The sequence below is a fragment of the Chaetodon trifascialis genome, chromosome 22 (assembly GCF_039877785.1).
Source record: "Chaetodon trifascialis isolate fChaTrf1 chromosome 22, fChaTrf1.hap1, whole genome shotgun sequence".
NCBI classification, from domain to species: domain Eukaryota; kingdom Metazoa; phylum Chordata; class Actinopteri; order Chaetodontiformes; family Chaetodontidae; genus Chaetodon; species Chaetodon trifascialis.
In genome coordinates this window covers 20,558,526-20,573,525 of record NC_092077.1, presented here as the reverse complement: position 1 = coordinate 20,573,525, position 15,000 = coordinate 20,558,526, and the positions used below count along the sequence as shown (strand labels likewise).

Below are 15,000 nucleotides of genomic sequence, written 5' to 3'. Positions count from 1 at the left end.
TTGTGGTTCAGACTCCAGCAAAGAGAGGAAGTCATTGTTTGATGAGAATGAGCAGCGGCCTCTTCATCAGCTTCATGTTGGACCTGCAGCGATGAAGGAGGACCGATTCACAGGCTTGTTGCCTAGCAACAAGCGTAGAGGATGAACCATCTGTGGCCGGTGGAGCAGGCGGCTCAGTATTACTGTAAACACACTATGTTCAACTGATCAGAGATCCGATTTTAGACTGAAACGGCTGATAGGTCAGATGATAGTCCACATCCGTCCACTGCAGACAGAGACAGACATGATGAACGATGAGAAGCTGAGTCACTCAGGTCTGTCACTGGACTTCCTGGTTGTGCGTGTCCTCACCTGTACCTGCAGCATCAGGATCCGGATGTCCTGTCGCTGGTGTGCAGACGAAGTTTCACGAGTTTGTGAAGGTTTCCCGCTCTTTGTCAAGGTGTTAATGATTTCCTGCTTCCTGTCTGGTCCTGTCAGGTGGCTTCTCAGAGTTCTCCCACCTGTTTCCTGGTCTGTGCGAGGGGAAGTCCGCCGTGGTCCCCTCCTGTATCTCCCAGCCCTGCCTGCCGGTCACCAACGTCGGGCCGACCCGCATCCTGCCTCACCTGTACCTGGGCTGCCAGAGGGACGTCCTCAACAAGGTACCAGAGGGCACAGACTCTTCTCCCTCTCAGCTTAGATATGACTGTTTGGCCTCATAACGCCTCATGTCTCCTGTCTGGATGCTAACGTGTAAACGGCTGATTCAGGATCAGGTGAGTCCGTCCAGGTGGACTCGAGCTGATTGCCCTTCATAGTGAAACCAGGTTTGTGTCTGTGGCTGCAGGTGAAAACATATGGTGGCGTCTCTCTGCCTCCATCACCTGAACGACCCGGTCCTGTTCAGGACCTGGACCTGAGGTCAGGTATTATCCAGTTCTTGTTTTCTCTGTCCAGGATCTGATGCAGCAGAACGACATCGGCTACGTTCTGAACGCCAGCAACACCTGCCCCAAACCTGACTTCATCTTGGAGTCTCACTTCCTGAGAGTTCCCGTCAACGACTCCTTCTGCGAGAAGATCCTGCCGTGGTTGGACAGATCTGTGGAGTTCATAGGTCAGCCGCCCTTTCTGTCCTCTGTATGTGTCCTCTGATCCTGAATCAGTGGCTCTGATCTTGTCCACCTTCACACTGATGCTCAGATAGTGACGGTCCATGTTTTGTGTCTCAGAGAAGGCCAAAGCCTCCAACGCTCGGGTCCTGGTTCACTGTCTGGCTGGAATCTCGCGCTCAGCCACCATCGCCATCGCCTACATCATGAAGAGGATGGACATGTCTCTGGACGAGGCGTACAGGTGAGCGCCGTTCACGCCGCTTCACACGTTGTTGATGCTTTCACTCACGAGGACGTCAGATTGGTCACGGCCTCCTGAACCCTCTGATTAGTCTGTGCTCAGTTCATGACAAACGCCGTCATGCTTCACTCTGACGGACGTCTTTTTTCTTTGGCAGGTTTGTGAAGGAGAAGAGGCCGACCATCTCTCCCAACTTCAACTTCCTGGGTCAGCTGCTGGACTTTGAGAAGAAGATCAAAAGTCCTCACGGTACTGAAACTAAACTGAAGTCCCTCCACCATCCAGAGCCCAGCGGCGAGGCCCCCGCTCCGCCCGAGGACCCGGAGCCCCCGGCCCGTCAGGAGGCCCCTGCGGGCCCCGGCCTGGCCCTGATGGAGCCCCTCACCCTGCCCTGCGTTTTAGCCGACGCCCCTGAGGAGCACCTGCTGGCTCAGGCTCTGAGTGGCCTGCAGCTCGCCGACGGACCCGAAGACAGCGCCCGGCTGAAGCGCTCCTTCTCTCTGGACATCAAGTCGTACGGCGAGCCGGGCGGAGCCGCTCCGCACCGCGTCTTCCTGCCTCACGGAGGAGCAGGAGACGTCGCTGAGTACTACAAACCGTCTGCCTTCAAAGAGCCGACCAGTAAACCCTGCCAGTTCTCTCCGGTGGAGGAGGTGTCGGAGCAGTCCACTCCAGAGCAGAGCCCCGACAAGGAGGAGGCCGACGGACCGCCGGCCTCCGCCGGCTTCACCAAACCTCCACCCGCTGCTCCGAACTGTTCGCACCAGCTGCAGCGGAGCGGCAGCATGGAGGAGAGCGCCACCAGCTTCCTGTTCGGCCTGTCCCGCAGCCAGCAGCACCTGGCCAGACCCGGGTCCGGCGGGGCCCTCAAAGGCTGGCACTCGGACATCCTGCTGGGCCCCGTCACCGTCTCCACCTCTTCCCTGGCCGGTGGGTGGTACCTCTCCTCCGACTCCACGCGCTTCTACTCCACCTCGGCCGTCCTGAGCGGCGGCGGCTTCGCGGCCTACAGCTGCGGCCACGGCCTGGAGGCGGTGCGGCGGCGCAGCCGGCAGAGGACGGGGGACCACGGGGACTCGAGGAGGAGCTGGCACGAGGAGAGCAGCTTCGAGAAGCAGCTGAAGAGACGCAGCTGTCAGATGGAGTTCGGAGACGGGATGACGGACAGCAGATCCAGAGAGGAGATGGGGAAGGTGGGGAGTCAGTCCAGCTTCTCCGGCAGCATGGAGGTCATCGAGGTGTCCTGAACCCGATCCGGAGACGCTTTGAGACAGTTCAGAAGCCTCGCGCTCGGTCAGTATGAGTGTGACCGGAGCAGCGTCGACTCCACCGTCGCCTCAGCGCCATGGAGAATAATGTGCAACACACAGCGGCCTCGGCGAGCGCCGGCTGACTCTTAGCGTCGAGCTGCAGGTCAGACACGAGCTGCAAACACGGCGGCCGAGTGAAACTCAGCGGTTTGTCTCGATGAGAATAAATTCACCGACATCCCCCGAAACTTTAATCCATCAGAAACAAACGGCTGAATCCAAACGCTCAGACTGAACAGATCATCACGTCCTCATGAGACCTCCAGAGTCCTGACGTCTCAGAGCAGCATGGACGTCCAGGTGTCACAGACAGGAAGCTGAATAATAATATAACAACCAGGAGTACTACCAATAATACCACCGCTGCTTCAAGGAGTAGTACTGCAGTACCAGTGGTTTCACAGGCCCACACACACATAATCTTTCATTGTCTTAAAATGAGTCAAATCACTTCAAAGTCACAGCGACGCCTGCTCTCAACGATGGCGAGGAGCAGTTAGCGTTAGCCCGTTAGCTCGTTAGCTGATGACATCTCAGAGTAACAAACCTCAGCGCTCTGAATCCTCCGCTGATGTTTGAATGTAAAACATTTCATTTTTAGAAACGTTAAATGTGATGACAGACCTGCACGTCAGTAAACGCATCACAGGAAGTGACCTCAGTCCAGGTCAGGTTCGGTCTGGAGGCTGGACGTTTGGATTCAGCCAAAATCCACAAAGGATCTTTGAATGACCTTCAGGTATTTTCCTGTACAATAACCAATGAAAACACAGCGAGGCGCTGCAGGTGCGCGCTCACCTGCCGGACTCGGCTCAGGTACAGCGGACAGGACGCGTCCATCAGCGGCGGATCTGATGAGAGTCCCGCTCCGTGGACGGCGAGCGCTCGGCGCCGATGTGTGTTGCATTAGAGCGAGTTTGTTTTCACTGATGGACTCTGAGCCTTTGAATGTTTGGTCTGCTTTGAGGAGGACAGCTGCTCTTCGTCTGCGTGGACGATGATGATGATGATGATGATGATGATGATGATGATGATGATGATGATGATGATGATGATGATTTCTGAACAAACTGAAGCCTGTTGACGTTGAACCGGACTGAGGAGTTCTGGTCTCAGCGGGACCTCACAGATCCGGATCTCAGGTGTAGTTTGAGCTGCAGGGACACAGAAACAGGACCAAACAGACTTTGCCCTGAGGGTCCCTGATGGACGGACTGAGGAGGACGGATGGACAGAAAGAGGCTGGGACTGGGTTTGGTTCAGTGTCTCACTCACAGCTCATGTTGCACTACTGTGGTTTGATCAGATTAAAGTGAATGAAGCAGTCAAAGAAACGGTGGCTTTCTGAGTCCACTTCCTGCTTTAAAGGAAACGTCCACATCACTTCCTGCTCTAAAGGAAACGTCCACATCACTTCCTGCTCTAAAGGAAACGTCCACATCACTTCCTGAAGAGTTTGTCCTCTTCTTTTATTTCCTTGTTTTTGGTACATTTGATGATGAAGTTTTCTTGGTGAATATATTCATAGTTCATCTTCAGACAAACTAAACACAGTAACCCCCCCCCCCCACTGTGGGGTTCACTGAAGTTGAGGTAAAAGGTGGAGTGACCCTTTAGAGGCAGTGCTGGCTCCATGGCGCCCTCTTCTGGACACATGGTGTAACAGCACTGCTGCCCACACGCTGCAGGTATCAGCACACCTGTGAGGATGATCGATCATATCTCTGATTGATCGGGCTCCTCTTCTTCTCTACAACATTCTAACAAAGTTTAATTACAACAAAGTATTGATCCTGAGGTGAATCGATCAGAGTACGGAAGATCAAGGCTGCCGATTAAAACCGTTCAAATCCAACATTTGTGAGTGAAAATACAGAATTAAATTATCATTAAAAAGAGAAACTGAATTTAAAATTTTCAAATTGGACCACGTGCGACTTAAACTGCAAGCTTTCATTTTGACTTTTAGATTTAATGAGAATTATTTGGTCATTTAATTAACCAATAATCAATGTTGTATCAAACTTGATTTGTCAGGAGCTCAGATCAGAACTTCATTTGAAATCAAGTCCAGTTTGAGATTTTCATGTTGATTTTCTACTTTAATTAATGATCAGTGTGGCTGAATATTGATCCCTTTAATATTTAATATTTACTTCAACAATGAAAATTAAAATGAAACTCTGATTTTACAATGTTCATTTTCAAAGGCACAAAGGAAAAATGACGTTTCCGTTTGATTCAGTGGTTTTATTTTGATATTAGCAGCAGCACTTTTCTACAGTGAAGTTAATGAAAAAGTAAATAAAGTTTAAAACACGTCAGTTTGATCACACACAGCAGCTGGTTGGAGATGGTTACCTCAGTTTTATCATTATGTTTTAGGGATTTTTAAAATGTATAGAAATCATTTTCAAAGGCTGAGAAATACTTAAGTGAAAGTAGCAACACAGTATAAAAATACTCCAAGTGAAAAGTACTGCATTCAGAACCTGACTGAAGTGTTTTTTATGTATTTATCTGATGTTCGTGGATTAATATTACTGCTTCAGTACTACAACTGTTCAACAGCAGCACATCTGGAGATACGTGGTTTTCAGTGTTTGAGTAAATGTACTTCGTTACCTTCCACCTGTGACCAATCAGCAGCAGGGGGCGTGCTAACCTTCACACCGAATGTTTATATAGGGTGGGACAGTTTATCCCTGAGTGCTGACTGGAAGGTGAGCTCCTCCTCCAGAGGTTTAAACGGCTCTGATTGGTTAGATTGGGTTTAAAATGCGACACTGTTTGTACTTCAGCTTCATACATTTTGCTCTGAGTGAAGTAAAACTGCATACAACGAACTGGTGGAGAGTAAAAGCAACACCTGATGAAGCAAAGAGGAAGTGAGGAGGAAGTGAGTCCACTCCTTAAAGTACACGTTAGTGTGTAAACTGTACTGCAAAGTATCCAAGTACATTTAGTCAAGTACTGTGCTTAAGTAGAGTTCTGAGGTACACTGCTTTGAGTGTCTCAATTTTCTGATACTCTGTACTTTTACTCCACTGCAGCTCAGAGAGAAACAGTGTACTGAGTACTTCACTCCATGTAACTGATACTGATCAGTAAGTTCAGATAAATATCAGTAATTGATCCCTAAGGATGAGGTCTTTAAAGTTAGTTTGTCTTCTACCAGCAGCCAGATTAAAGTCATCAACATCAAGAATTAACAATCTGTATTATTCTGAAAGTAGACATTCCACACAATGAGTACTTTTGGTACTTCAAGTACACGTTGATACTTTTGTTCGTGTACCTGATTAACATTTTGAATGCCGGACTTGAAACAGTGTTGAATTACTATTGAATTACTATTTTTACTGAAGTAAAGGATCAGAGTACTTCCCCGTCACGGTGTAGAAGTACATTTTACTGTGTGTACCTTGGGCAGGGAAGGGGCGTGTCCTCGGGCAGCTGGCCCGCCTGTCAGTCCGCGCTGAGGGCACAGAGCCCACAGGCTCCGCAGGCTGAGCGCTGCTGCTGCTTTTCTACAGAATTCAAAGTCAAGCGGAGTTTTCGAGCCTCCTCTGACCGACCAGGAGCTCAGCCTGCCGGACACGAGGAGTCCAGAGAGGACGGTGACGGCGGCGTGGACGCAGATCTGTGCCATGTTTTTCTAACGGACGCGGATGGTGTGATGAAGCCCGCAGCTGCAGGTAAGCCGCTTTCATGACCCTCAGGCGGACTCTTCACGGTGCTGCCTCCGCCGCAGCTCCACCCGCACACCGACGGTCAGCCGGTTCATGAGCCGGCGGTCATGTTACAGATATTCACTTTAACCGACGGGAATTCGTGAATTTATTGTGTTTCCGTAAATCTGCTCCTATTTACGTTTAGCTTTAACAGCAAATATAAACGCAAACCGAAGCAACTTGATCTGCCCTCTGCTCCGAGGAGGAAAGGTGGCCCGTCGCTCCGGTAAGCGGAGAGCAGCCGCACCAGACATCACTGGAAAATTCACATTAAATGACACCGGAGACACTTCGAGGCAAACACAGACGAAAAAACCCGCTTTCATGCGGTGTCAGGTTCACTCCTTCATTTCGGCATCCATCCCGCACACACAAATGTTTTATTCATTTAAATTCAACTTTTATCACCACTTCAGTTATTTTTCGTGTCTTCTCCCAGAAAACGTCCGTTTCTTTGTGATAAACAGTGGAAAACAGGGTGAACCAGAAACAAACAGGTTATTTAAAATGAGATGTCTGACGATGGGTCACATTTATTCCCAAAGTAAGAACATCTGCGGACAAACAGACGAGGTCCGAGCCTGAACATTCAGGCTGGTGAGCGACGTCGTTTCTCCTTCAATCGACAGAATTCTGAGAGGAGTTTGGCGCAGTGTCGGTGAGACGTGATGGAGACGAGGAGCTCCACGCTTCGCTCAGTTTGTCAGTGGAAGGAAACCCGTCTTTCACCTGAGTGTTTACCTGGATGAAAGACACAAACGTCGCAGGTGTGTGAGGCCCCCGCCGGCGGCTGTCGGTCCCCGGCGGTGTCCGGGGCCGCCCGCCGTGCCGGAGCCCTTTGTTCGCTCGGCCTGAGTGGAGCTCGGTGACCGGGCTGATGTGTCGCTCCAGTCGGGGTTACCGGAAGGTTTCCGTTTATCTCTGCGTGCCATTTTCACCTGAACGGCTCCTTCCTGTTACCTTTGCCTGGACCCGCTCAGTCTCACCTGTCGGCCGCAGCCTCGTGCCGTTTGTTCTCCTTTGAGATGAACGCGTGAATGTGGACGGTTTGTTCCTGAGAGACAGGTGGACACGGCCCGTCCGTCCCGCCTCCCGTGTCCTCCACAGGTAAACTCCTATCAATGGAGGCGCAGGTCTCAGGTGAGAGAACCCTGGAGAAACAAGCTTCATCAAACTTTCTGGAGTCAGAAGGTGAAGCAGGTCAACTGACCTTTGACCTCATGACGTCTGCATTCTGCTCTGCACAGAAATGTCCAGCAGACATTTGAAGCCTGATTCATGACGCGTGTCGACTCATAGACCCCAACAACAACTGCAACCAGGAGCTGGTTTCTAGAAACATGTTGTTTCCTGTCGCTGTTTCACAATAAAAGCCTCCCTCCGCTGACCCAGGGTCAGGGTTATTTTTATTTGTTCATCTTTGATGTTAGCAGTGATGTTCGGGTGAATTTGGAGATTTTTCATCTTTATCTGAAAATATCTTCAAAAGTCAAAACGTCTGAAATTTGATCGTAAGTCCTAAAAAGAAATGATGTCCAGAGTCAGAGACAGTCTTCGTCTGTGGTCAGTCACATGACCTGCTCGCTGTTTTGCTTGAAGGCTGTTAGCGTGCTGTTAGCTTGCTGTGAGTGGTTTTCTCTGGAGGTCAAAAGTTGTCAGGCTCTTAGAAAACGACATTTGCTGATGCTGAACACTTGAGGACCTTTGAGCCGAGCGTTGTGTAATCTGAACTGTTTCAACCCATTTTAAGAGCTTCCTGCGTGGGTCAGATAGCGGCGGATTAAAGTCCGCAGCTGGTCCTGGATCTGTTTTCTGTTGGGACTCTGGTCTTCATGGGAAACGTCCCTCCAGCCGCTGTCCTCCTGAGGGCCGGAGACTCTATTTCTGGATGTTTCCCAGCTGGACGGTTTGGACTGGAGGAAGTCAGCAGAAAGCTCCTGAACAAACACGTTCAGACGTTCAAACTGCTTCCTGTTTCTTTAAAACAGCAAAGTTTCTGTGAAACTTTCAGCCTCACGAGAACTTTTCATTCATGTCGCTTTTTCTGAGCAGAAGATCGATTTCCAGCCCGAACCCCCGACCTGCTGTCGTACTGCTACTACTACTACTACTACTACTACTACTACTACTACTGCTATGACAGAATGATTAAATAAGTCAAAGTATTGGTTCTTTTTATTATTCCATGTTTTTTGATTCTTTCATCCATAAAATAAAATAAGATAAAATAGTAAAAAGTGATGTCACTGACTGTTAGCGGGCGTCTGTGGAGCTGTTCCTGTTGTGTGTGTGGTTGGTTACCATGGCGACATGGTGATGTAACTGTACCTGCCAGGTGCGGCTGTGATGTGTCGGAGGAGCCCGTGTGGGATTCTGGGATTGAAACAGGAAACTGGAGCTGATCAGTTTTTCAGGAGATTGACAGGAGTCGAGTTTCAGGGCAGAGGAGATGACGCTGACCTCAGATCAGCTGTGAGGCAGCGCTTTGATCTGTGAGGGATCAATAAGGTTTGATCGAGTCTCTGATCAGAACGTCCTGCTGCGCCTGTCAGGTGTTACCTGCTGCGTGGGAGAACACCCTGCAGGAAGCAGAGGAAGGCGGGGCGCAGGTAGGTCAGGTAGAAGATCATGTGACACAAAGGAAACACCTGGAAACACTCACCTGGTCTGTGATCAGTGTTTGAGCCACGAGGCCGTCAGAGGTTCACCGGCTTTAAAGTCGTCTTAATAAAGCCGAGCGAGCGTTAATCCTGTGTGTGTGTGTGTGTGTGTGTGTGTGTGTGTGTGTGTGTGTGTGTGTGTGTGTGTGTGTGTGTGTGTGTGTGTGTGTGTGTGTGTGTGTGTGTGTGTGTGTGTGTGTGTGTGTGTGTGTTCTTTAATCCCTCATCTGTTTCTGTCTTAAAGAAACACTGAAAATAAAAGCTGCTGAGCTGAGCTGAAGCTCTGCGTGGATCAGATCTCCGGTCAGCTCTGCGTTCAGGGCGGCGCTGTGATGTCACTGCCTCGTTCTCATTGGTGGATTCGTTTGTGAGCCGTCGTCATGAAACCTCGCTGAGCTTCGCCTTCAGTCGGTAAACAATCAGACGGGAGTTTCCTCAAACACTGATGATTCACCAGGAGACACTTCCTGCTCTGTGACACTGAACCAATCAGCTGCTTACCTGTGCAGTGTCCCACACAGGTGTGTTTGGAGCGTAAATGGTGCGACTGATGAAGTGTGGTTCAATTCTGTCGAGTCGGTCTGATACACTGATCGGGTCAAAGGTCATCAGATCAGATCTGTGAAGATCCATGACAGAAACAAGACCAGGACCGGAGTCCATCGTGTTTGCTGATCAATAGCAGTGATTTCGTCCAATCAGCAGAGGCTCCTGCAGCCTGTTGGTTTCATCTGGATCATCAGACGATTCACTTCACACCAGCAGATTAACTGATGTTTGCTCCTCTCAACTCACGGACGTTCTGAATTGATCAGGTCGTCACAAAATCAGTGTCCTTTATTGACGTCCACAAGATGACGAGTATGACATCATCAGATAATGAGTGTGACATCGTCAGATAATGAGTGTGACATCGTCAGCATGTAGAAACTGGTTTTTGATGAAGATGATGATGATGATGATTTTCGGCTGATCTGCGTCTGCTGATTGGACGTTAGTCCTCACACCTTCATGCTGCTGCACCGTCAACACAGACTGAACACTGGTCCTGGTCTCAGCAGGTGAACGGCGCTCACACAGTCTCACACAGTCTCACACAGGCTCACACACACACACACACACACACACACACACACACACACACACACACACACACACTCTCATGGAGGTGGTGAATGGGTGAATGGGCGTGGGCTGACTGTGTGAAGTGGTGATGGTTTCCTGCAGTGAGTCCCGCCTTCGCGCCGTGTCGACCAGCTTTAAGTCATGTGGGTGTTTCCTCTGCTGTCTGCCACCTGTCAGCTGGCCTGTAAGCCCCGCCCCCGCCCCTCCCCCACCTGTCCACATTGAGTCATTAATTAGAGGCTTAAACTCGTCGACAACAAGCTGCTGCAGCAAATCCAGGTCCTGCAGAGACCTGGATCCTCTGTAATCTGCCACACATGAAGCCCAGAGGCTTTACCTGAGAGGCTGCGGAGGTTTCTCACTGCAGACACTCACCTGTGGACGCTTCGTACAGGTAAGCTCTCTGTGGGTTCGTGTGGGCTCTGTGGTCCGGGATTCGTTTTCCTGCTGCTGCTCCAGTTTATCTCTGCGGAGACGTTTTGACATTGTCAGCATAACTCTGATCTCCTGAACCACGAACTGACAGTGAAGGCAACATGGCGGCTCCACGATGCAGCAGCGGTTGGCCTGGTTACAGGTACGAGGTGTTCTTTGAGAAGGCGTGATTGGTCGATAGAGACGTGGTGTCAGTGGTGATGGACAGCGGAGCCTCTGTAGAGACGCGCTGGAGTCCTGTTTGATGTGATGACACGAAAGGGACGATGGAGCAGCTCTGATTGGTTTCCAGGACTGCTGGAGATGTAGTGTTGCATTGACGGTGACGTGAACACACCTCTGCCCCACCTGTCCTCTGCCCCACCTGTCCTCTGCCCCACCTGTCCTCAGCGTTTCATGAAGTCGCCGTCGGTCAGCGTTAGAGTATTTCTGCTGCCTCTTTGGAGGTAAAGTCCTTCCTCCTCCAGGATCTGGTTCAAGCTTTATGAAGACAACTCAGCACAGGGACGTGTGACGGGCCAGTGAAACCTTATTTCACCTGGTGGAGGACAGGACGAGGACGAGGACGACAGATTTTATGATTCTAAACCAAAAGTCTTTGCAGTGTAATGTCGGCTCGACCCTGATGAGACTGAAGCTCCATCAGAGACAAACATGGCGTCTGATGTTTGTTTGAGGAAGTGAACGAGATAAAACCAGAAAAATCAATCCCATCAGCCTTTGGGCTCTTCAGGTCTGAGCTGGCTGAGAAAGTGGGTCAGGATGGTCCTGAACCAGGCAGTCAGGACCCCCCAGAGGAGAGTCCAGTTATAGAACTGTGCAGCAGCCGTTGTGCAGTCGGCTGCACTGAAAGGCTTTTATTGTGAAACAGCCACAGGAAATGCAGTGTGCTCGTTGGGAGACGACCAGAGCTTTTATTGTTGAAGAAAACAAGACGTCGATCAGTTCGATCAGTTTTTAATATGACAGAGATTCAGCAGACAGTCCAGAGCACTTTGGGGTTAGCTTAGCTTAGCATAAAGACCTGATACGGAGGGAAACTGCTAGCCTGTCTCTGTCCTCTCACAGCGGCTCTGAAGGTGATGGACACAGAGAGTCTGATGTTTTACTTGTCACAGAACTGAATCTGAGCCGCTGGACTGGTTTTCAGCAGAGATCAGGACATCTGGACATGTGAGACGAGTGTCAGAGCTGCAGGATTTAAGTCCGTCCCAGAGTGTCGATGGATGTGGACTAAACCGATAAACACAAGAAGGAGTCAAACCATCGCAGAAGACACATCAGAAGACAGATCTTAAAGACGCAGTCCAGTATGGGATGTGTTTAGCCTAGCTTAGCATGAGGACTGGAAGGACGGGGACACTGCTAATGGAGTGTCCCCAAGAGGGAAAAAAGTCTACCTTCAATAACTGAAATTCTGTCTCATTTTCATGTTAGTGTTGCTAATATGTTAGCTTGCCCTTTGAGATGGTAGTGTCCTCTGTGTGCAGTTTGGTGTCCTCTGCATACAGTGTCCCCCGCGTACACGTCCTCCCCGCGCTCGTCCTCTGCAGGCAGTAAGTAGGTTACAGAGATAAATGAGCTCCAGCTCCCTGCAGAGCTCTGTGGCCTCGATCCTGTCGGTCAATCAATGGTCGCAGCAGCAGAAGCTGCTCTCATTATCAGAGCTCACATGTTTCAGACGATCGTTAGATCCGAACCGGAGCAAAGTTTCCACCGTGTTCAGGCCGCACACACGCGTCTGACGTGGACACGTCGGAGCTAACGCTAACACGTTAGCTGTCCCGATGTTCATTTTGGGACTGAAGTAAAGACGGTCGCTGTGCGAGCTGAACAAATCGAGTTAGACTCCTTTAAATCAACTGGAGTGAAGGTTGTAGTGTTGTCAGAGGGAGGAGGTTTTGGCTACGCAATAAATAAACAGAAGAAGAAGCCCAAAAAAAAAAAACAGCATTAAAGTCTGTGGACGAGAAGACGAAGAGTTTGAATAAAGAACTGGAACAGTTTTTACTTTGTGGAGGATTGTTGAACGATAGAGGAAGAAAACAATGACGACGATGTCATCAGGAAGGGAGGGGTGTGTGTGTGTGTGTGTGTGTGTGTGTGTGTGTGTGTTGACCACATGGATGTAAATCTTCTTACCAATCCTCTTTACTGTCCTCTCTGGGCGAGTCAGACTGACGACGATCACCAGGTTTCACTCCAGCATGTCGACTGTGCTGGTGTTGTTCTGGGTGGAGGTCCCCCCCCCCCCGCCCTTGTGTTTGGGTGGAGGTGACCGTAAACGGCACATGAGGACAGGTGGATGGGACCTGGACGTGGACGGAGTGAGTCTCCAGTAACAGTTCTTTAACTTCCTGGTTGGTGACTCATTAAACGCGTGTTTGAACATCAGTTAGACTTTAACAGGCTGATGAAACTGATCTGAAGTCAGCTCACACACCAGCTGTTTGTTTTCTTTGTTTGATTCCGTCTCACTAAGTTGGACATGAAGGACCCAGGACATTTTTTCAGCTTGTGGACATTTCCTTGGACCTTGCTGCGGCTCACAGCTGCTGCTCTTTGACTGGACGTCAGGTTCCTTTTCAGCCGGACGTGTTTGACCTCGTTCAAAGCTCTGAGAGGCGTCACAAACTGGCCAATGAGACGCTTCGCAGGCAGCATTGACACATGAAACAGCAGCAGAATAAAAGGTGTTGAGAGAGACGGTGGAGGGCCCAGAGCCGAGCCCTGAGGCGCTCCACGCATCACAGGACGCAGCCTTTAACCAGGTGAGGTGTGAGGGTCGTTCACCAGGTAGCAGGTGCAGGTCTAAGCAGAGGGTGGGCGTGTCACAGAGACCTGATCCAGGTCTGGTTTTTGAGGATCAAACGTTTCAGCTGTGCTCCTGAACGCCGCCCGGCTGAGCAGCTTCAGACCTGGTCCTCTTCGGTCCTCTGTGACCTGACGGAAACCGCTCGTCCTCTGCTGTGTTTGCTCTGCGTGACGTCACGGGCGAGCCGCGTCACATGACCCCTGCCTATCTGGTTAGATATTAAACCGCCGCCCGACAAAGTCAACATGGAAAGAGTCCCAGCAGCCGGACGCTGCGGCTGCTCTCAGATCAGCTGGTGAAGCGGCTCTGCGGCCCGGCGCTCTCTGCTCGCTGCAGATGGCGGAGGCCTGCGTTACCGTGGAAACGCCTCACAGCCCGCCTCGGCGTGTCCGAGGCGTCACACACACACGCACACACACACACACACACAGTCAGCGCCACAGCTGTTCAGTATCGTCACGGCAACCGACGTCAGCATCGTGTCCGAGGTGTGGAAGTGACTTAAAGTAACAGAAAACATGGAGGACAGTGAGACAAAACGTCCTCACACTCTCATCAAACTGCAGCTGGAAACCAGAGAGAGAGGAAGAGGAAGAGGAAGAGGAAGCAGAGTGTTTGTAGGAGACAGGAGACGTCAGTGGCTGCGTCCTCTGGACAGACACAAACCAGACGCGGTCAGACGTGTGAACAGCCGATCCTGTTTGGACAGCGTTTGTCTCTGAGGCGCTGACGTCTTCTCATCAACGCTGTAATCACATCTGACCTTTGACCTCTGTGGTCCTCACACAAAGGGACGTGTCTCTGTGTCGTGATGTCCTGAAGGTGAAGGCAGTGACCTCATCACTGGGGGGCGGGGCTCAGTGTGTGTCAGGACCGTTGAATGACTGCGATTGGAGGACAAAAGGCTGCTGACGGCTGAGATAAGCGAGACGTCCAGCGGCTGGTGGACGGCTGATAACTCACCTGGAGACGTTTGATATCGTCAAAGGTCAGCTGGAGGAAACGTGGACGCCACGGACGGTCTGACTGCAGGTGGAATTGGACGATAAAGACAAAAATGTCCGTCCGTCCTCTTCTCCACGTCTCATTTGTTCATTTAAGCTCGTCTTCTGTTGATGGACGTCCAGTAATTTGCATCCATAAAAACACAAACGTGTGCTGTGACGTCCTCTGACGCAGTGAGACGTTGTGGACCAGTTACAGTGATGTACTTGTGTGAATGCGTAGTACATGCAGTACTTGTATTTTCTGACCGGTACTCTGTGTATTTGTGCAGTTTGTGTGTAGAGTTGTGTGTTTTTTGTGTGTTTTGGTTACAGACTGTAAACTGGAGACGTTGAGTGTGTACTTAAACAGCAGATACACACTGTACTGCAGTTGGATTTGTGACTGAAGTATTTTTAGGATGGCTCTCTCCTCCCTGAGCGTGGCCTCGCAGGCTCTCCTCGTCTCCAGAGGAGCAGATATCACTGGAGCCTCCTGCCTGCTGTTGTCATGGATACGGAGTCCAAAATGGAGTCTGAGTCCCGGCCGAATAAATCACGAGTCCTGGGAAAAGTAATCACACGTGGCTGAACTGT

General features: G+C 50.5%; 2 protein-coding genes across 10 annotated transcripts in view; both read left to right on the top strand.

The window, feature by feature from the left end:
- The window catches only part of dusp16 (dual specificity phosphatase 16), an 8,632-nt gene extending 4,578 nt beyond the window's left edge, over window positions 1–4,054 (top strand). Inside the window, exons 3-6 of the mRNA XM_070992522.1 lie at window positions 484–647; window positions 943–1,102; window positions 1,218–1,341; window positions 1,499–4,054. Coding sequence (XP_070848623.1) covers window positions 484–647; window positions 943–1,102; window positions 1,218–1,341; window positions 1,499–2,588 — 1,538 coding nt within the window. The 3' untranslated portion in view covers window positions 2,589–4,054. The remainder of the gene's footprint in view (window positions 1–483; window positions 648–942; window positions 1,103–1,217; window positions 1,342–1,498) is intronic.
- Window positions 4,055–6,211: 2,157 nt separating this feature from the next.
- Window positions 6,212–15,000, top strand: part of eps8a (EGFR pathway substrate 8a, signaling adaptor) — a 28,798-nt gene continuing 20,009 nt past the window's right edge. For 8 of the 9 annotated variants that reach the window (XM_070992298.1, XM_070992293.1, XM_070992297.1 and 5 more), the window contains exon 1: window positions 10,456–10,564. The gene's annotated coding sequence lies outside the window, so the exon portion shown is untranslated. Of the gene's footprint in view, window positions 6,350–10,455; window positions 10,565–15,000 lie in introns of those variants that run through there. The other variant, XM_070992290.1, reaches the window with a different exon arrangement.